The sequence below is a fragment of the Trachypithecus francoisi genome, unplaced genomic scaffold (assembly GCF_009764315.1).
Source record: "Trachypithecus francoisi isolate TF-2019V2 unplaced genomic scaffold, Tfra_2.0 Lachesis_group3, whole genome shotgun sequence".
NCBI classification, from domain to species: domain Eukaryota; kingdom Metazoa; phylum Chordata; class Mammalia; order Primates; family Cercopithecidae; genus Trachypithecus; species Trachypithecus francoisi.
Window position 1 is genome coordinate 31,116,057 of NW_022681468.1, and position 25,225 is coordinate 31,141,281.

Genomic DNA, 25,225 nt, shown 5'->3' on the forward strand with positions numbered 1-25,225 from the left:
GTCCACTCGGGTCCGGTCAGGGCCTAATGCCCTGTGGTTTATGGTCAGGCACAAGTGACCACTGCCTGCCCATTCAGTGCGATCAGAACTCATCTTCATTGAGTGCTCACTTTGTGTCAGACGCTTAACGAGCATCAGCTCAGCAAGAATCAGTTCATTTAATCATTACAAGAGCCCTGTGATTCAGGAATGATTTTCAGCGTCACTCCACAGATGAGAAAACCGAGGCTCAAGGAGTTATGAGAACATACCCCAGGTCATACAGCTGCGATGTGGAGGAGCAGAGATGTGAACCTGGCACCATCCCCGTTCTCAGCCACCACGCCTGCCTGTCTTGCTTCCTCTAGGTTGACCATCAGCTCACAAGGGACACTTCAGCCCCACGCAGCCCACATACCCTCCAGGGAAATGCTGGGACTGGCACTTAAGAGGAAGTCCCCAAATTCTTGTTCATTCTCCATTCAGGGCTGTGGCTCTCTCGCCCCTCCTGTGCTGTCCCTTGGGAACACATCTCCAGTCTGCTGGCAGGACGTGTGGCTGCTGGTTGGAATCTACCGCCGCTAAAGAGCTGGAAGAGATAGCATTCTGCAGGATTCTTTCTGGTCTTCTCCCAGCCCCTCCTCAGCCAGGTGTTTTCTTGCTGGGAGCACGGGAAGGGGATGCTCTCCCTCCTCGCCGAGGCAGCGCTGGTGGCTACAGCTGCAGCAGCTGTTCCTGGGTGGGCTGGCCAGCCAGCGTTCGGTGGGAGCCAAGAGCCCCTGCAGCCCGGGAATTCTGGGCTAATGCTCAGTCCTGGCATGGTCCCCTCTCTCACTGACCCCTCCATTCCAGGTCACCACGACAGATGCTGGAAACATATGCCGTGAATTAATTCACTCCGGCACAGCCACAAAGGAACGGCTTCCTCGTTCTGCTCTCACCACCCTTGCTTTCCGATGTCTGCCTCGCCAAAAGAAAAAAATCAAAGTTTTCCTCTTCCCTTGCTTCTAACACCCCCTCCACTGGGCCTTCTCTTCATTATCTTGAGCCTGCTGCCAAAGGCATTTGGCTCCTAGAGACTTCCTCACCCCCACATCCCAAGTAGGATCAAAGGGCCAAGAAGGAGCCCAGATGTCCCCCTTTCCAGCTTTTTGTCTCCAGATAGAGTATGTCCCTGTTCCTGGAACTGATGAGTGCTCATTTCCTTTTCTTAAAGAAAGGTTGTCTCTCTGTCAGGGGCCAGAATCTCCCCACCCTTCTAGTCTTTCCTTATATTTAACTCAAATCACTCCTGCTGCGATGAATTTCCTAGATAGAAACAAGCAGCTGAACTTTGTGAGCACGCGGGTTTGTTATTTCTCATCTTCATTCTTTCCTCTAAGGAGGGGTTGGCAACATTTTTCTGCAAAGCGGCAGATAGCTAATATTTTAGGCTTTGCAGGCCGGATGATCTCTGTCACAACTAAGTACTGCCCCTTGTAGCATAAAGGCAGCCATAGACAAGTGAGCTTTTGTAAACAAATGAGCACGTAAACATGCGTGGCTGTGTTCCAGTAAAACTTGACAAGAACAAGTGGCCTTTGCTCTAAGCAAATCAGCCCCACCTCTGTTATTTCTTGGTGGGCGAAGTATTCCTCTCTCTCCTCCCATCTGTATTTTGCAGATCATATGGGCTCTTTCACTCACACACTATTTCTTTGCTAGCTTGTGAGTTTCTCGAGGTCAGGAGTGTGCTTTATTTGACTTTGAACTCCTGGAATAGGTATGCAGTTGGAGAGAAATGCAGTCAACACCCAGTCTTAGACTGGAAGAGCTTATAGGCTAGTGGGGAATAGAGACAGATGAGGCCTACGTTCTCAAAGCAGAGATAAACTCAATGATAGGAAGAAGGCAGGGAGGGAGGAATCAGGAGAATGTGCCTCCCACAAACTCAACAGCAACCTTTGAAAAAATTAAGGACAGGAAACAAGAAAAAAGTACTTACTTAACTCTGATATCCTAAAGAACTGAGGCCCTGAAAAACAGTTTGGCAGTTTCTTAAAAATTAAATGTAAACATACCATATGACCCAGCAATTTAATTCCTAGGAATCCACCGAGGCAGAATGAAAACATCTGTGCAGCCGGGCGCCGTGCTCACGCCTGTAATCCCAGCACTTTGTGGGGTCGAGGCAGGCGGATCACTTGAGCTCAGGAGTTCGAGACCAGCCTGGCCAATATGGTGAAATCCTGTCTCTACTAAAAATACAAAAATTAGCTGGGCATGGTGGCACACGCCTGTAATTCCAGCTACTCGGGACTGTCCAGAATCAGCAAACTAGTGGGGCCACAGAGCAGTTGCCCAGGGCTGCGAATGACAGCAGGAATTAACTGTAAATGGACACGAGGGAATTCTGTAGGATGAGGAAAATGTTCTAGAATAGGATTATGGTGATGGCTGCAGAAACCCATACATTTCCTAAAAATCACTAAATTGTACACCTTCAATTGTATACTTTTAATTTTGTGGCACACAAATTTTATCTAAATAAAGCTGTTACAAATAACAAAACAAAACAAAACCTGGTGCCAAGCCATCTTTCCATCCATGGCTGAGAAGTGATTCATGAGGGGAGATGAAGGTGATACCCCCTAGCAAACTGCAGACACTGTTGCCATAAACTGTCACTTTTCCTATGTTAACTTTTCGATCTTATCCAGTTCTCAAATCCAATGACAGCAGCTGGCTTTTACGGGGCGCCACAATCCCAACAAGACAATACTAATATCATCCCATTTTCCAGATTAGAAAACAGGATCAGAGCAAGCCTGTAATCCCAGCACTTTGGGAGGCCGAGACAGGCGGATCACGAGGTCAGGAGATCGAGACCATCCTGGCGTACACGGTGAAACCTCGTTTCTACTAAAAAAATACAAAAAACTAGCCGGGCATGGTGGCGGGCACCTGTAGTCCCAGTTACTCGGGAGGCTGAGGCAGGAGAATGGCATAAACCTGGGAGGTGGAGCTTGCAGTGAGCTGAGATCCGGCCACTGCACTCCAGCCTGGGCGACAGAGCGAGACTCCATCTTAAAAAGAAAAAGAAAAGAAAACACAGAATCAGAAAGGGAAAGTAGCTTGCTCCAGGGCCCACAGCTACATGGCAGAGCTGGGACTGGGGCCCCATTCTGCCTGATTCTAGAACCTGTGCTCTTTGCCACTGTTACTTACTCCTATTCCCTCTACCTACCCTTTTCCCCATTGACTCTTTGACCTCAAGGAGAAAAGCGTGGTGCTGCTTGGTCAAGCAAGGCAGAGTCTACGCTTCTATATCTCTCTGCAGTAAACAGCACCTTGCATGCAGGTCTCCGGCAGCAATGAGCCCAGAAGCATCCTTATCTACTAAGCAGGAAGACCTTGATTTGTGCAAGTAACACATTTTGATCAAGCAACACTGAACAGGCGGTGGCATCAAGCCCGTCTGGAGTGTCCTGGGGTTTAGCAAAGATGAGTCACTAGTCAAGGATAGAGATGACCTAAGCTTCAGCTGCTGGCCTGGATGAATTTCTGGCTTGAGCTCTTCACTGGGAGCCGAGTTTCCAGGGAGCACTCTGTGCAGGGGCCTTATAGTGCCTCTCTGATTGTCTGGTGCAGTGGGCACACCCTCCTTCCTGGCAGGGAGCTGGCAGCAGACTCCTAACCTCTGATCTCTGACAGACAGAGCTCATTGCTCTCCTCTCCTGCAATGCAGCATCAATAGTTCCGCCTCTTCCAGGCCAAGGCATGAAGAGGCCATGCAATAGTTTGAGGAAAGTTTTCCATAGTCTGCCTGTCAAGCCCAAGGAAGCCTGAGAATGCTGTCATCACAGGAGGGAGGGGACCGCAGACACCCAGAGGCCTTTTCTGTGACAAGCCGGGCCTTGGGCAGAGTGAGCCAGAGAATCATCTCTTTCCTTGTTACTCCCACCCCAGGCACCTTGACTTCCAGCCACTCCTCCAACAGGTCAGGCACATGCCTTCCTCCTGGTTTTTGCAAATACTGTTCCTGCTACTGAGAGCGCTATTCCCTGGGCACCAGTCTCACTCCTTCCTTCACCTTGTCAGGTGTGTGCCCAAATGCTCCCTTCTCAGGGAGGCCTCCCGATTGCCCTACTAAAAAATCACAACCCACCTCCCCAGCACTCCCTTCCCTGTGCCGGCTTCATTTTTCTCTATAGTATCTCTTACCACCTGAGACACTATCTATTTTACTTTATTTATCCATCTCCCCTTCCAGAATGCAAGCTCTATAAGGGAAGGGAGTTTTACCTGTCTAGTTCTGTATCTGGAGTGCCTAGACCAGAACTTGGCCTGAAGGAAATGGCAATCAATTATTTCACAAAGTAATGAACTTCCCCATCACAGCCCAGCCTATGAACGGCATCTCTGCAGTGACCATCCAATGCCAAAGACACCAGGGGAGATTTTGTCAGAGACCAGCTGGGCTACCCAAGCCTGCTCAGAGGTGACTTGAGCTAGTCTAGGAGAAACTGGTAAGGAACTGGTTAACAAGCCATGTATGGCAGAGAAATGGCAGCACTTCTTCACTTCATGCTCCCCCATGCCTGCACAAAACCATATTGCTGCTACCTGTGGATGCTTGCTGATTCTGTCATTGCTCTCTTGGGCCACCTTCCTGAAACGCTCTCTGCAGTCAAGTATATGACACCGCTAGATGTAACCTAAGGCAGGTATTTTCCATGTCAGATGAGAACTAGGGGGGTTGTAGATTCTGGAACATCCCATTTCTCTGGCACCCTGAAGACATGATATGCAAATGCTAGGTAAAGGAAAATGCCCAGACAGGACGTGGCCAGGGCACAGGACAAGTGAAAGGAGACTCAGTCACATGTGGCCTGGACCTGATTTGTCTGAGCTCAATTTGTTCAACACAGAGCTGCTCCTACCCAGGTCCCACCGCCCTGGGGCCAGGACTCTTGAGCTCACCCATGCTGCCGGGCTTCACAAGAGGGGACTGACAGAAGCCCAATGCTCTGTGGTCACTCCACAGACAAGAGTAGGGGCTGGGGAGGGGGGTGGCAGTGGACTTCTTTCTCCCGATGAACTTGTAATTCTGTCTGCTATAAACTGGATTACTTTCCCAAGCTGAAGGCAGCAAGGGTAACAGAAACACAGGTGTTAAGGCGCGGTGGCATCAGAACTTGGAATTCCAGCTCTCCCACTCAGCTGGATAATCTTGGGTGATCTCTTAACCTCTCTGAGCCTCAGTTTCCTCATCTGTAAAGTGGGATAAACACAGCATCTGCTTCACTGGGAGGCTGTGAGGATGAAACCTGATCATTCCTATGTGCTGAGCCCAGCACCTGGCATGCAGTGAGAGCTCCATGTTAGATCTCGTTGCTGCTGTTGTTGTAAAATAAAGGGAGAAAGGAAGTCAGCCCCTAGCCACTTGCTCAGGTTGGCTGGAGACCTCCAAGGTTATCAGAGTCCTGAGGCAGTTGCATTTCCAGTAATTAAGGGAGTAGAAATACAGCCTTTCTCCTTTGGGTTTCAGAATGAAGTAGACTCAAGCAAAACTAGCCTGGATAGAAACTTTTCAGTGGCCATGGGAATTATTCCAAAGAGGGGCTGCCTGGGCTAAAAGTGTGACTCTGGAAAAGGAGGAAATGGAACCCTAAAGCCACTAAATCCCCGAGTTTATAATTAACAGACAAGCATTCACTCTGCCTGTTCCGGAGCCATGTGGCTCGCCGGGGAAGGGCACCGTAGTCACACAAAAATAACCCCCCAGTGGGTTTTTGATGTGTTGAGCCTCTTTGTTTTTCTGAATTTTAATGAAGAGCTTTCCAGGCAGGATAAGAGAAGCACTCAGTGCTCCCTATGGCTGGGGGGTGGGCCTTAGTTAGCTGCTGCCAGCCTAACCCAAAGCGGCATCCAAGAGAAGTGGGCAGTGAAGGGGCTCTGTCCTCAGATAAAGTCTCAGGGAGGAAAAGAGAAAAACAAAAACAAAAGACATCTCTGTTTAGGAGAAGGGTGGGACTCTGCTCCTGATCTCAGCACATCTTGGAACCAGGCGGTTATAATACTCGCAGCAGTGGAGATGGCTGCCACGTATCTGAAACGATAAGGAGAAGGGAGGCCCAGGCTCCGTAAGAGAGGGCCTCCATGGAATTCTCAGGGCTGCTGGTTGGCCCCTTCCCATGAGAATCAGAAATGAGGCTCTGGGAACCTGTAGAAGCTTTTGGAGCTCAAGGCACGGGTTGCAGGAAGAGGGGAGAAAGGAGAATGTTTCACAACAGCCACCAAACCCTGATGCAAGTGAAGAACGGGTCTCCTTATCCGTCCCGCTGCCTCCTCCTGCTGCTGCAGCAGCTGCCTGGAAGCCTATGATGCAGGTGGCAATGCTGCATCACTAAGGTCACAAACAAAGGGCCCAGAGCATCCATGGGAAGGGAGGCCCCGCCCCAGAACCCCAGCGGGCAACTGCTTGCAACCTTCCGAGAAGTGAACAACTTTCAGCAGGAGTACCCACTCCCTCTCCTGGATCAAACTCTTCCACGTGCTCCGCAACAAGGCCCCGAGTTTCGAGTTCCTATCAGCTGGTTTAAGTGAAGTTCTCCTTCACTTGTGATACATTTTTCCAAGAAGGGACTGGAAAGAAATGGAGGAGATGGCACAGAATAAAGCAATTTATTGCAATTGAATTATCCAATGTGGTTGACTGAATATAAATATTTTTATTACAAAATATTCCAGGTAAAAATTTAGAGCTGCTTGCAAGCTTCTTTAGCTTTCAGCTCACTGCATTTCTTCATGTCTAGAGCATGGGTGACAGGCTCAGGTGTGCCTGGCCTGCCCCGTAGCGTCCTCCTTCTCCGTCTGCAGTGGGTCCCACTCAGTGAGGACCTCTGAGGACACCTCAGTGAACAGATGGTCCCAGTCCCAGCCGACATCATCCTGCCAAGAAGGGTTTCGCTGGGTAAGACAAAGAAAGGCCTTTTCCCTCAACTTTAGCTGACTCCTCCCTCCCATCCAGGCCTCAGGGAGGCACAGGCCAGCCCGGGAGTGGGCTGGTTATGGGAATGCCAGAGCTGAGAGGCCGGGGAACTGCTGCTACCACTGTACCTCCCGGACTTCGTGCTCTGGCGCCAGCACTTTGGTGAGGAGTTTCAGGTCGATCTCCCCATCCTGTGAATGCAAACAAAAAAGGTCAGGCTGAGTACCTTGAGGGCTTTCAGGCAATTCTTTCTCACAAATTCAGGATCAGTTTTTGTGTATCAGAACTTCCCAAACTGAGACCTGCAGGAACGCCTTCACAAGAGAGTAAAAGCATGAATAAACCACACGCCCACTGAGAAATGAGGGAAGGCTATGCTTCCTACATGCTGGGCGTGATTTGGGGCAAAGGACCATACCAGGAGGGCAGAGCATGACAGCAGCATGTCCACAGGGACAGAGGGAAGTGGGGTGCCATCAGGTGCCAAGTGGGCAGCCAGGTGGGAGCCTGGCACTGAGAAACACTGGAATATGTTGGGTCCAGGGTTGCTGTGAGATGAACGAGGATAAAACCTGCAGCAGAGGTATGGGTACCAGGCAGCCAGCCTCAGGGACTGGTGGAGGTGCTGTACAGCTTGGGAGGAACTGAGAAATCTCTACGGATTGGAGCCCGTTGCTTGGGGCCCGCCTCTCTATGCAGACGTTGTTCTACTCACCAACGTCTGAATGGCTGAGTACTTCATGAGGTCATTGTCCAGGTCACGGTAGGTCATCACCCGCTTTATCTGGATGCTGAAGGAAAGACAGAGCGAGAGGAGGGAACCCCAGGCAGGACCCATTCCAGGAGTGCTGCTGGGCCACCGTCCCCAGAGCCTTGTACACAGCTGGGGATGACCAGAATGGGAATAAAATGTCTTAACAAAATGGGAACCCTGGATGGAGTCCAACACCAGAAAGATCCAGATTGACATTGGGGGCATCAAAGGTCCACTGCAGATGATATCTGGAGTGTATTAATTACGTGTTCTTTGCTTCCCCAATCATATCCGATTTAACCTACCTGGGAGGGGCTGCCACTTGCAAAACAAAGTCTTCTTCCTGTACTTCCTCCAGATCCGGAATGATAGGAGTATCTGCAAGGAGAGGCAGAAGCAACACTGTCTGCAGAACTCACAGGGATTGTGCCTGCTTCTCTTACTCATTCCCCTTCAACACACCAGCCATGGGGCTGTGGGCTGGGGCAGGAAGGACACTCAGATACAAACTCGGGGTAGGATCAAAGGTGGTGTTTCAGTGATGTCTGAATCCCAGGCCTCACTCCAGAACCTGCTGAGGTAGAACCTCCTGGGTAAGGCTCAAGCATCCGGATTTTTTTCCCCAGGCGTTCCTTGGTGATTCTGATGCATGTGACAGGTTAGGAGCCACTGTAGTGGATCTCCAAGGAGAAATGTAAAGAAATAAATGTAACAAAGGGCTTATTAGAGGAGAGGAAAGAAGAGGAACTGACAAGTGAGCCTGGCATGGTCAGGGACAGAGGAACTGAGAATGTGCAGTGTCACAAAGCGGATGTCGCAGTGAGTGCCACTCCTCATGACCCAGATCTCTATGTGCATTAGCCCCGGAGTGCAACCATCAGGGCCCTCAGCCTGCATCTCAAGGGCGTCTTCTACCTAATGACATAGGCTGACTCCCTGGGATCCAGGTCTCCATTCACCAGAGCTAATGTAATCAGTGATGTTGATTCTACGATCATGCTTTTCTTGCTCTCTCAAGATTTTCCATCTCTGAACTCTCCAGACAATGTAAGAGGAGACATGAGGCCATTTCTTTCACCAGTCCAACAAAATCATACAAATAGAGAAACTGGGAAACCAGTCCATCCCTTAATTGTGGCAACTTGCTTAAGTGACCAAAAATTGTCCATGTTCTCTTGGGTCAACTTAACACCCTAAAGAAACATTTCCTTTTCCAAATGAGTATCACTGACTGGTTAAGAGATTTTGTTTTAAACAGTCAGGGGTGGGGGAGAAGAGAGAGATGGTGCAAGAAAAAAGGCCTGGTGGGGTGAGACAGTCCTGGAATTCCCAAAGCAACTATAAACACGGAAAGAAGGAAAAATCCCAAAGAGAGACTGGTGAAGACATCTTTCATTTCTGCTTTCATGGATTGAATTCAATCTTAGTTTTACAAGAGGTGCAAAATCGTTTCAAGTGCAGCTGAGAAGACCTTTTTGCCACTTTCAGGCAATTCATGATTTAGACTTTTTGATCACTCTAGTCAAGCAATGCCAGAGGATGGAAATGTCATTTCCAAGCCTGGTGTCTTTATTATGACTTCCGACTGTGGAGGCACAGATGTTGTACCTGGAAAAAGAGAGCATGCAAGGGAGAGACAGAGACAGAGAAAATTCAACAGAAAGAGACAGGCAGAGAAAACAAGGGATAAAAAGAGTGAAAAGGGATAAAAATAAAAAGAAATTGCTGATAGGGAAAATAAAGAAGAGATACATTCACCACCCCCCAAATAATGAACCACATTCAGCAAGTCTTATATCTAGAAAGAAGCTGTTCAGAGCCTAGATTGTATCTCTCTATTCTGCTAGAGAATTGGAGGTGGAATGCTCTAAGATTCTATTTCTTATGCTAATAGAAATTTAGCTTTCTTTTTCCCTCCCGTTCTGTGTGATTAATACAGTCCATTGTGCAGGCTGCTGAGAATGCCGTGCCCCAGGCTGGTAAGACTGCACAGGCCCTGCGGAGGGATAGGGAGGAAGCTGGCTGTGCCATGCACCATCGGCAGTGTGACAGTTTTGGAGTGCACCTGGCTCTCCTCGGGTGCAGAGTCCAGCCTGAGATGAATATTCAGAAGTTGGTAAGAAAATGCCCCGTGCTGAGTTTAGGGCTCAGGACAGGGTCTTCCCAAACTCCTCTTTCCCTCCACAACTTTAGCATTTGGGTCCTGTCAACTCTGCCCAGCGTCTTGGGGCTCTGAGGAATTGCACTTCTGCCCGATGTCCACTCTCACTCCCCACAGGCGTCCCTCTTCGTCCCCAACCCCCTCCTCCAAATGTGCACAAAGTGTGTGGGGCTGGCCCATCTGTGACAGATCAGAGGTCAGCTCAGGCCTTGGCAAAGGGGCCGCTCAGAGCGGCACTGGTGGGGCTGGCCACACAGTGGGATTTCTCTCTAATTGGAAGCCTGGTGCCCAGCAGAACCCGGTGAACCGCCTGAGTGGGACAGAGCCAGCGATGACAGCCAGGCCAAGGCAAGCTGGAACATTCTTGTGCAGTGACAGCTTGAGCCATCGCAGCAGAGGCAGGCCATCCAACTCTGGCCCCCAGCAGAACAGGTGTCTGCAGAGCAGGTTTTGGGCAAACTTCAAAGAACTTCAGAATTTTACAGTTTCTGATTTACAATCACAGGCAAATGCTCATGAGCGCATAATATGTTCTGGGGAATTTTTTTTCTCTTTATCTCCTTCCCTCCTCCCCGCTCCCCTACTCTCACATATACCACGAACGAACACAGAAAAAAAGAAAACAGCCTTAAGAAACCAGCTTCTTCACAAAATTACCTCTGAGCAGTGATCTGGCCTGCCTCCAGTAAGAGACAGTGACGACTTGCAAAGGCAGACTGGGGATGCAGCCTGATTCAGGTTGTAAAGTCTGACATGCAAAACGCACGATTTTAACAGAGACAATATGAGGAAGACAGGACTCAGTTCTGGTACTGTTGAAAAGCAACTACCATTTAAAAAAATCCAAAAATTATGTTTACTTTATTTTCCTTTTCTTCAATTTTGCTAATACTGAGAAGAACATGAACAGCTGCAATGAGGTCAGGGGCGTGCTATGTAGAACTCCTGCTCCATGGTTAAGAGGCAGGCTCTGGAGGAAGGAGGGTCCACTCCAAACCCTGGCTCCACCACCTACTAGTTGTGTGACTTTTTCTCTCTAGGCCTCAATTTCTTCATCAATAAAATGAAGATCAGACTCACGCCCACCCAGTCAGTTGCTGTAAGTATTAAATGCAATGATCTTTATACAATACTAGCACTGTGATCAGTATATAATAGTCAATAACTATTCTTATGGACTTAACCGATATTATAATATTACATATGTAGAGAAACTATATGGCTCCACCTTCATTTTCCCCTGCCAGTGATGGCCATTTTTCAGAAGAGAACACTGAGGCTAAGCAAGATTAAGCAGCTTGCATGGGGTGAAACTATGAGTAATGGACTTCAATATGGCTGTGATGCCTGAGCCCTGCCACGCCCCACACAGGCTTTCTTCTCAAAAGTGAAATGCCTTCAAAGACCCCTCCTCCTATAGTGAAGGAGTGAGACAGCTGCCCATGTTCAAGACAGCTTTCACTTAATGTCCTGTGAAACTTCATGTTCTCTCCTCTGGGGTCTTTCTCTCGATTCCAATAACTAGAGATACGCTAAGTCCTCTCCCTTACCATACACCCCGACTCACTACTTCCCTACAAGGCTAAATGGGGCAGAATGAAAACAAGGCACCACACCAGAGTCCCAGAGACTCTGTCTCCACCAACCCTATCTTATTAAACTAGCCCCAAGGAGGAGGAGGCGGCCAGGCACCTTGACCAGCCCGAGGAGGGGAAGGTGAGGCTAGAGGGCTGTGACACCCCCAGTGCCATGGGAGCCAGTATCCCCAGCTTCCCTGGCAGGCAGTGCCACCCTCACACGGCTGCGCTGCTCCCTGCCCCAGCTCTGACGCTTAAACGCAAGACTCCTTCCTTGCCTTGTGCTCCGCTCCCTACCTCGACATTGGCTATCTCACAGCTGTTCAACCTGCTTCTCTGTCCCACGTGGGGCCTGGTCAGCCACACTGTGAGGAAACTCCATTTGTCTGCTTGTTCATTCATTCACTCATTCAAGGATACTGATGGAACACCCACTATGTGAAAGGTGCCATGCCAGTAACAACAGCAAATAAAAGAGACATGGTCCCTGTCTTCATGGGGCACCAGTCTGGTTGCGGCTAGTAAACACAAAGAAAGGTACTGCTTACAAATTAAAATACACACAAAGAAGGAAACCAACTAGATTTCATGACGGAAAGCAACAGGGAAACCTAATTATTTTTCTAAAACAAAAGTAACATTATAGGTAGTAATCAATTCAAATGTGATAGAAAGGTTTAAAATGAAAAATGTCCCTTCTGCGAGACCCAGTCATCTCCCTAGAAGTAATCACTGTTAACAATTTTTTCACATTTATTTATTGAAAAGAATTCACGAATAACACAGCACGTATGTCCTTTTACAAATGCTCACAAATGGGATCACACGACACAGACACTGCTCTGCACCTTGCTTGTATTTTTCCTTATCAATAGATAGAAGTCTTTTACTTATTTTAAATGACCTTCTAATATTCTATTGAACGTTGCTCCACAATGCATTTAATCCAGTCCAGAGAGGATTTAATTTGGGGGTATGGGATTAGGGTTAGTAGGGTTAGGGTTGAGGAGTTAAAGAAGGAAGGTATTTCTGCATTGAGGACAGGGCAGCTGAAACTGAAGGAGAAGCAGGATTCGGCTAGGCGGGGAACATGTGCAAAGGTGGTTGGCAGTGAGAAGTAACTGGCAACACCGGAGAAACGGAAGGCGAGACGTTGTGGTTGGGCCACGCCAGACCCCGTCCAAGGCATGATGGAGGAAAACCCAGAGGGACTAAGCAGGATAGAAAATGCATGTTCCTTCCTTAGTGGATCACTTCTGAATCTAACAAGCAGAAATAAGAGCTTCCTACTTTATCCTTCCATAATACTTTATTCGTGGCCACGGGGTAGCTCTCATTACCTTGCAGGAGGTAGAATCCATGAAATTTGCCCCAAGTCTGCCCCCTGGATGATGAACTAGCTGAAAGCAAAGCCGCAACCCAGCATCTGTGCATTCCAAGGATTGGAAGAATTAGGAACAACTGAATAGAACTGCATTCAACAGATGCTCCTCAGGTCAGGAACTGACACACACGGAAAGCGATCTTTCCACATGAAAGCGATCTGGACATGCTGCTTAAGGACACCCCAATAAGAGCAGTCCAGACAAACCCCTGATTCTATGCCCAAAGTCAACAGACACTCAGAACTCTCAAGTGGAAGAAAACAATGCCCATGTCAACCTTCTCTACTTCTCTACATTGTTCCAATTAGAGTTGCTACTGAGTCCTAAAGCTGCCTGAGTAGGATTCATCTCACAAGAACAAAGAGTAATCCTTGGCTACTTCCTGGATTTGATAACATCATAGCAAAGGCTTTGGCTTCCTTCAGAGCTGCAAGGCTCCCTGGGAAAGGCTTGTGCATATCTAAGAAATAATGGATGCGTGGAGACAAAGTTTCAGAGGAAGAGTCATTCACACTTGGTCCAATATGGCCCATTTGGCATCCATCCTGAGGCTGGGTCACACTGCTCTTCACCAATCTCCACATTCTGGAAGCACCCAACAGAGGCTTATGAATGCACAGCAACAGCAGTACAAATCTATTTGAAAAAGAGAGATCGCCAAATGGGAAACCCATTTTGATACTAGAACACTAGTCTGCCGACACCCAACACATCTACCTAATAAATCATTCAGCAGATGATACCACAGAAATAAATGGGTGCTGCCTAAATAAACAGAAACTTATGGAACACCAATAGATCAATTACAACTGATTTCAAAGATGTGAGCTGTTGGATGTGAGGGCAACTGCCATTTGCCCTGAAATACATTCATTATGGACAATATCATCACATGTGCACACTAAAATGCTAATTACCTAGCAGAGTCCCAGAAGGATCCTTTTCAGTTCCCATGGCCTGACAGTCAAAAGCCTACCTGCCTCTTCCAATGAAGCCAGCCCCAAATCTCTGTGATGCGTTTTGTGATAGCATGCACAAGACGTTCAGATCCAGCTGTTGTTTGCCTGTTTGGGTACCGCTAGAACAGAAAGTGACTTCTTAGATTGGACTCAGCTTGCAATGAGTATACCCCAAGCACTACCCAGCTCTTCACCTGGAGTATAAATCTAACTCCAGCAGGAAGGAGAGAACAAAGGAGACACCCCAATCTGGCCCCTGGGTCCCACCCAGGCAGAGATGTTTCAGGCAGGGAGCTTCTTCTCTCAGTAACCCTTTAGGGTCTACTCTTTGCTACTTTTCTTGGTTGGGGATTTCTGAGTAGGGTCCCCTGGTCGTGTTCAGAAGGGCTTCTACAGAACTAGAGCCTCTTCTGTACTCCAGCACTTTCTCACCTTGACATCTGAGCAAACGATACAAATGGTTGGCTCAGCTTTCCAGCTTCCTTAGGGTGCTTAATGATGACACCACCCCGCCCACTTCATTTACTCAATGAGCTTCCAAAGGCAAATGCTCTGTTTGGATACACGCAATTTCTTCCCAAACTTCTTTCCCACTCAGTGCCCTGGCCACTGCAGAGCACTCACAGGCTGTTCAGGGCTCACATCCACCATACCCAGCCAAGTTCAACAACCAATCCACATGAAAGCGATCTGGACATGCTGCTTAAGGACACCCCAATAAGAGCAGTCCAGACAAACCCCTGATTCTATGCCCAAAGTCAACAGACACTCAGAACTCTCAAGTGGAAGAAAACAATGCCCATGTTTTTAGGAGATGACAACTTAAAACCAGAGATCATTATAATTTTTCTCTGCAGCTGCAAAACTTTGTTTTACTGAATGCTGTTACCTTCTGCATCACGTATGGGGAATTTTAAACAGGCAAATGGAAGAAGGTCTGATTGAAGATGAAGTTAAGTGAAAGAAATTGGTCTCATTTAGCACATGACAGGATTCATCTGTGTTCCCAAGTCCACTGAGGTGGCATCATGGGCGTTTCATATTCATGAGCTGCTGCGACACTATGTCCCCTCATTTACAAAGAACCGTGTTCAGCAAATTCTGTCCCTGTGGACACTCCGTGCATTTCATGGTCTTGTCAGAGAGACATCAAACGCTCCAGTAACCAAATACCAGAAAATGGCTTTAATTAGTGGATCTCAATCGTATAAATAATTTTTTTTCTAAGTGAAAAAATTGAGAATTTTTTAAAAGGGAAAAGAAAAGGGAAAGCAGGAGGCAACAGGCTTCAAACACCCAAAGGAACAAGGGAAAGAGGCAGTCTCAGAGGAGCTCCCGCGCAGTCCCCTGCACTCCTCGAATCAGGGGACAAGGGGCACAAACACGTCTCAGGTCTCTGGCAGGTCTGCTTTATGAAGACGTGTCCCTTGTGATTTCACCTGATTAGAGCTGGGTCCAGGGCTGTGCTCGTTACTGGCAGGTAGGAGAGAAAGAGTCTGAAAACTGCGACAGTGGCTACAGAGCCATGCTGCAAAAGCTGTGGAATAGGACTGACCGCATGCAGCATGCGCTGGCCCTGCAGACACAGCGGGGCATATAGTCAGGAGCCATGCACGAGCAGGTCCCTGAGGAGGCGTGCAATGGGGAGGCAGGGAGAGAAGGCCTTGTTCTGCAGTGCCAGTTTGGGGGGCCCATACGTTGAAATGCCTCCGTGCTCCTCCAAACTGAATCTCTCCTGATACTGCCGGGAAAAAAGGATCACAGACCTTAAGAGGAGGAAGATCAAAATAGATGATTGCTCCTCACAGCCCCTCAAGCCGTGAGGGCTCTCTTGGCTGACAATGGGGTGGGGAGGGAGGTTTAGATTGAGTTTGGTTTCTGAGGTCAGCCAGGCCTCAGCACAGTTGGGATCTGGCTGTATCTTCAGCAGAGAAGGGGGTTTGTAAGCATGTCGACTTGGCTGGACCTCATGTTGCCCACAGAGGGATGTTAGCATTTTTCTGAAGGAGCCACGAGTGTCACCTCCCAGACAACAATGTTCCTATCATCCCACCCAGGTCCATTGAAGGTTATACAAGAATCAGTTTTGGCAATGCAAGGTGGCAGCAGCCAGGATTCAGCCTTGCAGGCCTGAGAGTCAGGCAGGGCCCTAAGGGGACTCTCTATAGGGAAGAGCCCAGCAGTCTCAAATGACCCCATTCTGAAGAGGACCCTGGGGCCATCTGCCCGGGTGACCTTTAGGGAGCATTGCCCCGCTGGTTACTGTCAATTGAAGGAAACGAAGAACCGAGTCCTGCAGTAGATCTCTCAGAGCCTCGTGCAGGCCCCAGCTTTCATCTGTGGAGATGTGTTAAGGACAAGGAGGGGTAAAGGACTTTAAACGTGATGAAGAAATAAAGTGGCTAGAAGGAATGGAAGCTGAGGAACTCTCCACTCTCTTCAATAAGGCCCAAGATGAGTGATCTGGTATTAATGTGACAGAGAGTACCTTCTCAGAGCCGCCAGTGGAAGAACATTAGAAACCAGGCATATCTGATTCTATTTCATCCTCTTCATGTTACACTGAGAAAAACAAGACAAACTACACTGCTTTTGTTCTAAATCCTTAGGTTTTATATTTTTCCTTATATATATTTATTAAAAAAATGCTCCTTTGATCGGTGCCACTCGTGACACCCCCACATACAGAACGCTTCTGAGCGGCTCCCTCTGCGCAAGGCCACTGCTGGTGACAGCCAGCTGGTTTTGATCACAGCCACTCGGAATCGAATTTTCATAAGACAGATGAGGAGTCTTACTGCTGCTCACTCTCTTATCAGATGAGAAACAGAGGGGGAGGGGGAGAACGGGTCCTGAGGGAGCAGCGCAACAATCAAGGGCGGCGGGGCTCTTTCTCTGTCCCTCCGCTGCTGCAATTTTCAAAGGAGTTCGCCTCAGGCACTTTTAAATGATGGTGTCTCAATTCTGTAATCATCTTTCAAGAGCTTTCTCTTAAAGGGTCTTTTAGGTAAACCTAGTCCGTCAACCACACTTGTGGACTCAGGAATCACATTGGTGTCCTCCTGCATGTGTATATAGACAAGTACACACACAGAGAGATGTGTGCACATGTGCACACACACACTGGACATCTCTGAATGTTCAGAAAACTGACAGAACCTAAAGCACAAAAGGAAGATGTGTCACTTGGCCATGAAGTTTGCCTCTTGCAAGGGTCAGAGGATTCCCTATTACCTCTTCCCCAGATTTCTGCCCTATGTAGGTTTTGCTGCCTCAAGTCCTCCTTTAGAAACTTATCTCATGTGTGATGTGTCAGAAGGAAAAGACTTCTCCAACTGAGGGCCAAGTGACATCCTAAGTCCAACCTCAGATGCACAAACATGCTTGTCCCTTCCCATCTCACCTAGGCAACAGCTAGCTGCCAGTCTTCAAACAGAGAAATGAACCACAGCCTTCTATTCAGGAGAGCACAGACAGTCACCAGTCATCCCAGGCCACAACCTGCTGTGTTCTGGGTTACAAAGACTACTGGGAGCAATTCTACAACTACACCTATCTTTTTCCATTGCAGAGAATATGGTGCCTTTTCTTTATATAGTCCCTGTCACTGGAAACAGACACCCCAGAATACTGAGCCTCTCTTTCTTTTGGGTCAGATAAAAATCAAAGCAGTCTAAGATCTCCCTGGGCAGTGGTCCTCATCAATCTAAGGCCGCTCTCCTGCTTGCATCCTCATTCACCCGCTCCTGTCACAACTGTGTGGAGGTGGAGAAGTGCTCGTGCCTCTTCCTGAAAGCTGAAACGCCACGTACAGTCACCTCTGGGACAATCACACAAAACTAAATGGGATTGGCTTTGTCCTATCCTGATCCTGTCTTCTGTATTAAACAGGGACAGAATCCAAGGAGGTACAGCATACAAATCCTGATCTTGATAACGATTTCGGGGAGATTTAACTCTCTTTTACTTTTGTCAGTGCTCAATGCTGGATGATTTGCTATTAATCACAATCCCCCCTAACAGACTATAGCATGACAGAATGCTGACAGAGCTTTCTCTCTGTGTTCCTGGAGGAAGGTTAATACAACCTGCTTCGTTTAAAACATGCACGCGTGCACATCACAAGACTTCCGTTTTCATTCTTCGCATTCTACCTCTTCAGATGCATGCAAGCAAGCTGCTCACATAACAAGGAAAATGGAATCCCAGAGATATTACTACTGTCAACCGTGTTTTGAGTAGGGTTGTTTATGATGGTATGTTCGGGAAGTCTTGTGTGACCAAGACATTTCAGGGCACAATTAGGGACTCTGGCCTAGCCCTGCCAATGCCACAGGAGGTCTGATCAAGACTTATGGCCCAGTGGTGCTCTGTGGAATTTCAGTTCTCACCAAACCTCTCAAACTCTCCAATACTCACACTGCAATCTGTACAAGCCCAGTGAAACTCCTCCAGTCCTAAAATAGGTTCTCCCCTCTGAAGGATTTAGCACAGGCACTCTCGAACTCATCATGTAAAAGTAATCTCCATGGATTTGACGGAAAAAAGACAGGAATGGTCAAACCTGAAGATTCTGCTTCATGTCACGAGAGCTTTAAAGACCTGGTCTCTTGTGCTTGTCTCTATCCAGCCCAGGCCCTGATAGGAGCAACAGACAATGATAGGAGCAACAGAACTGAAGACATGGCCAAGAAGTAAAGCTGAGGATCAGGATGGGGGAGCCAATGTGCAACAGGCGGCTAGAAAATGGGTGGAGACAGGCTTCCTGCATAAGTAGGGCTGTGAGCAGGGGGGTTAGGAGACACAAAGACCACGTCCGAGTCCCAGTGCCACCACTTCCCAGCTGTGGTATGCTGGAGCAGCTCGCCCCGGCCCCAAAGAGCCACTTGCTAAATTCTTAGGAATTTTGCCTGCAGGTTGTCACACAGAAACATCATTAAAGATGAAATTATACATTCTTATAACTAAGCAGATTATATTAAAAAGAAAGGTAATAAATATTCAAAACTCACCACTTCTTGAATTTTACTGCATGTTCCTATTATCTGTGCTCTTGAGGCTATGCGTACCTATTGTGTACCTGTACAGAGGAAGTAAAGACCGTGTGATGGTGCTGCTGCCCATCTCTTCCCACCTCTGGAATCAGTGATGTCATGCTGGGAGCTGGAAATCAATCATGGTGGGAGTATTTACACCACAGACTTGGCACACACTACCCATCAGGGCCTCTCCCTGCACCTGGAGAGCACATCACTGCTTATTAGCCACGTGACCTCGATGAGTTTTTTAACTTCACAAAGTTTTGGTTTCCTCCTCTGTAAGACGGTGAGAACCACTGTGGTCTCCTTAGAACGATGAGGATTAACTGAAGTACAGCAGGCAGAGCGGTCGGCACAGTGCCTGGCTCACGGAAAACACAAACATTAATTACCAAGATTATTTCCTCAAAGAATGATTTTTCAACGTTCTTACTCAATATCTTGTAAACAGACCAACATCTAACAAAGCACTGAGACAAAAGAGAGGGCAGCTTAGTCCTTCGACCAGTAAGCACCAATCCACCTCACCCGGTCCTCGTTCCCCGTTCCCCGTTCCCCCTATGGATGTGGAGTTCCTACATGCGCATGTGTTAGGAAAGGTTAGGAAGACCGAGAAAGCCCTTAATGTCTAGTCCTAGTAACTCTGAACTTAGGAAAACAAATTGAGTTTAAGGAGTGTTATTTGATAAAACATCAGAAGTAGTGTGTTAGGTAATTTTTGCATTGCTATAAAAAAATACTTGAAACTGGGTAATTTGTAAAGAAAAGAGGTTTAATTGGCTCATGGTTCTACAGGCTGTGTAGGAAACAGCGGCCTATGCTTCTGGGGAGGCCTCAGGAAGCTTCCAATCATGGCAGAAAGTGATGGGGGAGCAGACACGTCACATGGAGAAAGCAAGAGCAAGAGGGAGGGGTGGGGAGGCACCACTCACTCAAACAACCAGAACTCACTCACTAGCATGAGGACAGTGCCGAGGGGATGGTGCCAAACCATTCATGTGAAAGCCAGCCCCATAATCCAGTCACCTCCCACTAGGCCCCACCTCCAATACTGGGGATTACAATTCAACTTGAGATTTGGGCAGGGACACATATCCAAATGATATCAAGTAGTTACAATCATTTTTTAAAAATTAGGGAGGCCAAGGAACCAGGTTTAGGAACCACTAGGAAGTCTCATATGCTATGTGAAGCCTAAGGAAGCAATGCCGACATAATGAAACGTTCTTCCTAAGTGAGAAGAAGCATCAGGGTTTCCACTGACCAGTTCTTAAAGAGTTCTTTCTACTTTCTCTCTGTGACAAAGCTGTTTAGGCTCAGAGTGACTCTGCTGTTTGAAGAAGAAGGGATGAAGGATATGGTGAAAAAATTAAGCAGAAAATGAGAGAGAGTCCAAAAGAGAGTTAGAAAGCCCAGAGACAGATGAACGGGAAGAGGCAGAGACAGTGGGATGACAGTCCTCTACAGATAGCATTTTTCTAACTCCATTGACAGTCTAGCATCTCACATCTCTTCCAGCCTTATTGCCTGGCTGTGTTCAGCCACTTTTACCTGTTTTCCCTGTTGACATGGATGGAAAATTGAGCAATTACCCTTAAACTCAGCACTTTCAGATCATCCAGATCGCTACACTTGCAGAATTAAGTCTTCAATCACCCCTGGCTAGAAGTGGCTCAACCCAGCTTGTCCTTTAGGAATTAAACACTTTTTGGTTAGCCAGAAGGATTTATTATTCCTAAGGTTTTGAGGTATTCAATTCTGCCAAAACTGGACCTCAGGATGCAAAGGAGCATGGCCCTCTCCAGTGGGGGCGAGGCATGCCCAGGTTCCCGAGAGGGAGCTACAACTCCACTCAGTCTTGGGCTCTGCTAAAGGGCAATGGTTAAACACAAGACTGAGTCCCTTTCTTAGGCTCCTGTTTTCAGAGACTTTCTACTGTTTAAGGACATATTTTGGAGCTCACAAAGTCTTTTGTAACTTGAATTTAGCTCTGAGATGAACTTTTGAAAGTTGAGTCCATATCTAATTGCATATTCAGAGGTTATTCCACCTGAACGTTCTTCATCTTTTTTAAACGATGCTCCTGTCAGTGTGCCTCTTAATGCCCACGTTCAGTCTCACTTTCTGTCCAGAGTTGACTTCCTGAGAACTGGGTTGTAGAGCTGGAAGAGACTACGAAGGCCTGGAAGAGGTTAGAGAGGGGACATCACTTTGCACTTGCTGTCTCCTCCACTCTCCTCTCTAGGAGTCTCCTCCCTGGCCCCTGACTTCACACCCTCCTTTTCTGACAACTCTACTCTGCCCTCAAGTTGAAGTTTAAAGGTTATTTCTCCAGAGTGGCTTTCCCTCATCCCCCAGTCCAAATCAAGTCTCCACTCCCTTGGTGCTGTCCTTGAGACAGTGAACGAGTTATGGTTGTTTAAAAGTGTGTGGCGCCTCCCCTCCCTCTCTCTCTTGCTCCTGCTTTCTCCACGTGACGTGCCTGCTCCCCCTTTGCCTTCTGCCGTGAGTGGAAGCTTCCTGAGGGCTCCCCAGAAGCAGATGGTGCTGTGTTTCCTGTACAGCCTGCAGAACCATGAGCCAGTTGAGCATCTTTTTCTTTATAAATTGCCCAGTCTCAGGTATTTCTCTCACAGCACCCAGTGCACTCATTCTTCAGGGGACTCAGTTACACTTTGTCCTTTCTTATTTTGCTGTGTGACTATTTGTTTAAGCCCTGTTTTCCTGAATAGATTGTAAACTGGATGAGGGCAAGGACAATGAATGTTCGGATCATCATCGCATCCCCATGCTTAGCCCCATGCATCACAATCACACTCAGAAATATTCAACAAGGGATTGTAAATGAACGAACAAATAAATGAACTCATGACTTGCCCAAAGTCACTTGTAGAGACTGAGTTCAAGCCTACTCCAGGTCTGATGTTCTTTCTCTAACACCATACAACTTTCCATGACAGAAGAAGTCTAAAGGCCTTAGGGCAAGCTGGTAAACTTGATTCCAAGAGCAAGAATGGATGATTATGCCACCGAAGGATGGTCATCTCAGTAAGACAGAGCAGTTTTGCCATCCTACAATTTGGGGACCGTGAGATCATTTGGGACTCTGGCTGTCCATCATTCTCTAGCTATTTTCCAGAATCATGAATCCCCCCTTCCCTGAAGCATTGTGTCAGCTATAGTTGTGGGTAATTCCACCTAGAATCAGCAAATCAGGTGAGTGGCAATCTTCATAACTTAATCAAAGGCAGTCTATGTGGGAAGGACGAGTATCTATAGTTGGGAAAGGACCAAAATCAAGACCTATCTCTGCAGAATCAGCTTCTCTTCTGGGTACTATGAATTCCTTATTCATTCTCCATGTGGAGTCTCTTACGCCAGACATCTTTCCTTGGAAGGCCTTTTGCATTCTTCTCTAGCTGGTCAACTCTTTCTTTTCTCTTTTTTTTTTTTGAGACGAGTCTCACTCTGTTGCCCAGGCTGGAATGCAGTGGCACGATCTCGGCTCACTGCAAGCTCCACCCCCCGGGTTCACACCATTCCCCTCCCTCAGCCTCTCGAGTAGCTGGGACTACAGGCACCCGCCATGCCAGGCTAATTTTTTTGTATTTTTAGTAGAGATGGGGTTTCACCGTGTTAGCCAGGATGGTCTCGATCTCCTGACCTCGTGATCTGCCCGTCTCGGCCTCCTAAAGTGCTGGGATTACAGGCATGAGCCACCGTACTGGCCTAGCTAGTCAACTCTTATCCATCCTTCAGGACCCAGCACACACTCTTCCTTTCTCCCGAAGTGCTCTCAGCCCTCAGGGACCAGTTCCTCTTCTGAACTCACGGCCATTGGTAATGTAAACCACAAACACAGGAATGACCATTTGCTGCGTTTCCTATCCACTCACCTGTTGTCTTAGCTATGGAACTTTCGCAGTGCCTTTTACCTTTTATGCCTTGTCCCCCCAACAAAGTTTTGTGCTCCTTCAGAGCAGTGACCTCACAAGGTCTGGTGAAGGATTTGCAAATCAGCTTCTAAAAGTCTAATCCAACTTGCAGATACATTTTGTTCTGTTTACAAAGTGTTTTTAAAAATTATTTCTGTCATTTTTAAAAACATGAAATCAAAAACTTTTAAGCTATGCCAGCCATCTCCTCTCTGGGTTCACCACAGGCCCCACCATCCTTTATTTTACACTTTTCTGTTTCACGGGTTTACATTATTTGCCTGGCTTCTAGCGGAGTCTGAGCTGGTAGCCTGGTCATGGTTTGCAAATAGTCCCCATGTAGTACATTCTTGTTAAGCAATAGATCCCAAAGCCACCCCTAATGTCACTCACTCTCCATTTCTCATTCCGAAAACACACCTAATCTTCAAAGCTCCTTTTCTCTTCTTTTTTTTTGAGATGGAGTCTCACTCTGTCTCCCAGGCTGGAGTGCAGTGGTGAGTGCAGTAGTGTAACCTCGGCTCACTGCAACCTCCACCTCCCAGGTTCAAGTGATTTTCCTGCCTCAGCCTCCCAAGTAGCTTGGATTACAGGTGTGCACCACCACACAAGACTAATTTTTTTAATTTTTAGTAGAGACAAGATTTCACCATGTTGGCCAGGTTGGTCTCAAACTCCTGACCTTACGTGATCCACCCACCTCAGCCTCCCAAAGTGCTGAGATTACAAGCATGAGCCACTGTACCCGGCCTCTCTTCTATTTTTCTCTTCTCTTTTCTAGAAAGGCTAAAGCATGAATGGATGGAGAAAATGCTTGTCTTCTATCCCTAGGCATCAGAGGTCTGGAGGAGAGCATGCATCTTCCCAAGGAAAGAATAAGCAACACATGCCATGGATGAAGCAAGGGAGGCTGAATGCTGAGAAATATACATAGAGAGAGACACGTCTCCTGAAAGTTGTCTATAAAAGACTGAAAGGAAGAGAAGGAAGGGCATTTCCTTACTAGATCAGAAGCTCCTGAAGGGCAAGGACTGTCTCATTCATCATTAACTCTTGCATCTAGAGCAATACAGGCCACAGGAGGCATTGGATGAAAAGCTGCTGGCTTTCCTCAATAAAATCTAATCTCCAAGGCTGGTGATGAAAGGAGCCTGTCTACTGGGAAGGGGCCCTGACCTCGGATCCTCATGTCTATTCTCTAATATTCACACCTCATCCTTTGGAATTGGTCACCAATCACGTGTCCCTACAAGTGTAAGAAAGTGATCAGCCCCTTCCTAAGTGACAGCGTTCCTTGCACAGACCACCTCAAAGAGCCTGGATGTGATTTTATTAGGAACCACTAGGTTTCCTTACAGGTGCCCAAAGATCTGCTTGATGTCATTGCTGAATGGACGTCCATGGATGATTCAGGGAAATCATTCTGGAGTTTTCACACCCACTGGATATTCTAAGTTCAAAGGAGCAGCCTTCACTAGCCAACCAAGTAATTCTCTGAGCAAAGATAATTCTAGAAACTAGTTATATGTAACATACGATTCCTACTGCATAATGGATTCTAAACATTCATATATGGTGAAATGGACTAAGTTGAGTGTGAAGTGTAACATATGAACTGATTTTCCCTTAAAGAACTCAAGCATAACTGCATGGAAAACAGATTTATGTTGGAGAAGAGGCATCCCTCCTGGAGGGTAAAAGCAGGAGTGCTCTCTGACAAGAAAGGGTTTCATGCTTCAAACCTCCAGGGCCAAAATAAAGGCCAAATTGCAAATTTCATATATCAAGTTTATGAAGGAGGAAAAAACACTAGAGGTATTCTTCAAAATAGGTATCTTTCTTCTTTCCTTCCTTAATGAAATTGTATTAAGCAGCCCATCAATCATTCTAGGCACTTTTTATTACAAATCTGGAAGCTGACATTAATATACCTACCTGTGGAAGGAGATGCCAGTGTATCTGAGAGTTGTACCATTTGTTAGAGTCTGGAGGCTAAGAACAAGAGCTCTGAGGTCAAGATCCATATTCAAACCCTGGTGCTGCCATTTATTAGTTGTGTGACCTTAGGTAAGGTTTCCTTTCTTTCCCTTAGTCTGCTTTAAAATGGGGTTAATGAGCTGGGCACAGTGGCATATGCCTGTAGTCCAGCACTGTGGGAAACTGAGGTGGGAGGGCTGCTTGAGCCCAGGAGTTTGAGGCCAGCCTGGGCAACATAGATCCCATCTCTTAAAATGTTTTAAAATAAATAACAGATATTTCGGGGGCGGAGCAAGATGGCCGAATAGGAACAGCTCCAGTCTCCAACTCCCAGTGCGAGCGACACAGAACACCGGTGATTTCTGCATTTTCAACTGAGGTACTGGGGTCATCTCACTAGGGAGTGCTGGACAATCGGTGCTGGTCAGCTGCTGCAGCCTGACCAGCGAGAGCTGAAGCAGGGCGAGGCATCGCCTCACCTGGGAA

At 47.4% G+C, this 25,225-nt stretch overlaps 1 protein-coding gene across 4 annotated transcripts in view; it reads right to left on the bottom strand.

Moving 5' to 3' along the window:
* Positions 1-6,290: 6,290 nt before the first annotated feature.
* IFT43 (intraflagellar transport 43) overlaps positions 6,291-25,225 on the bottom strand; it is a 111,321-nt gene continuing 92,386 nt past the window's right edge. For 3 of the 4 annotated variants that reach the window (XM_033187344.1, XM_033187343.1, XM_033187342.1), the window contains exons 6-9: positions 8,012-8,084; positions 7,668-7,743; positions 7,081-7,143; positions 6,623-6,912 (exon numbers count right to left, since the gene is read on the bottom strand). In XM_033187344.1, coding sequence (XP_033043235.1) covers positions 6,793-6,912; positions 7,081-7,143; positions 7,668-7,743; positions 8,012-8,084 — 332 coding nt within the window. In that variant the 3' untranslated portion in view covers positions 6,623-6,792. The other variant, XR_004431491.1, reaches the window with a different exon arrangement.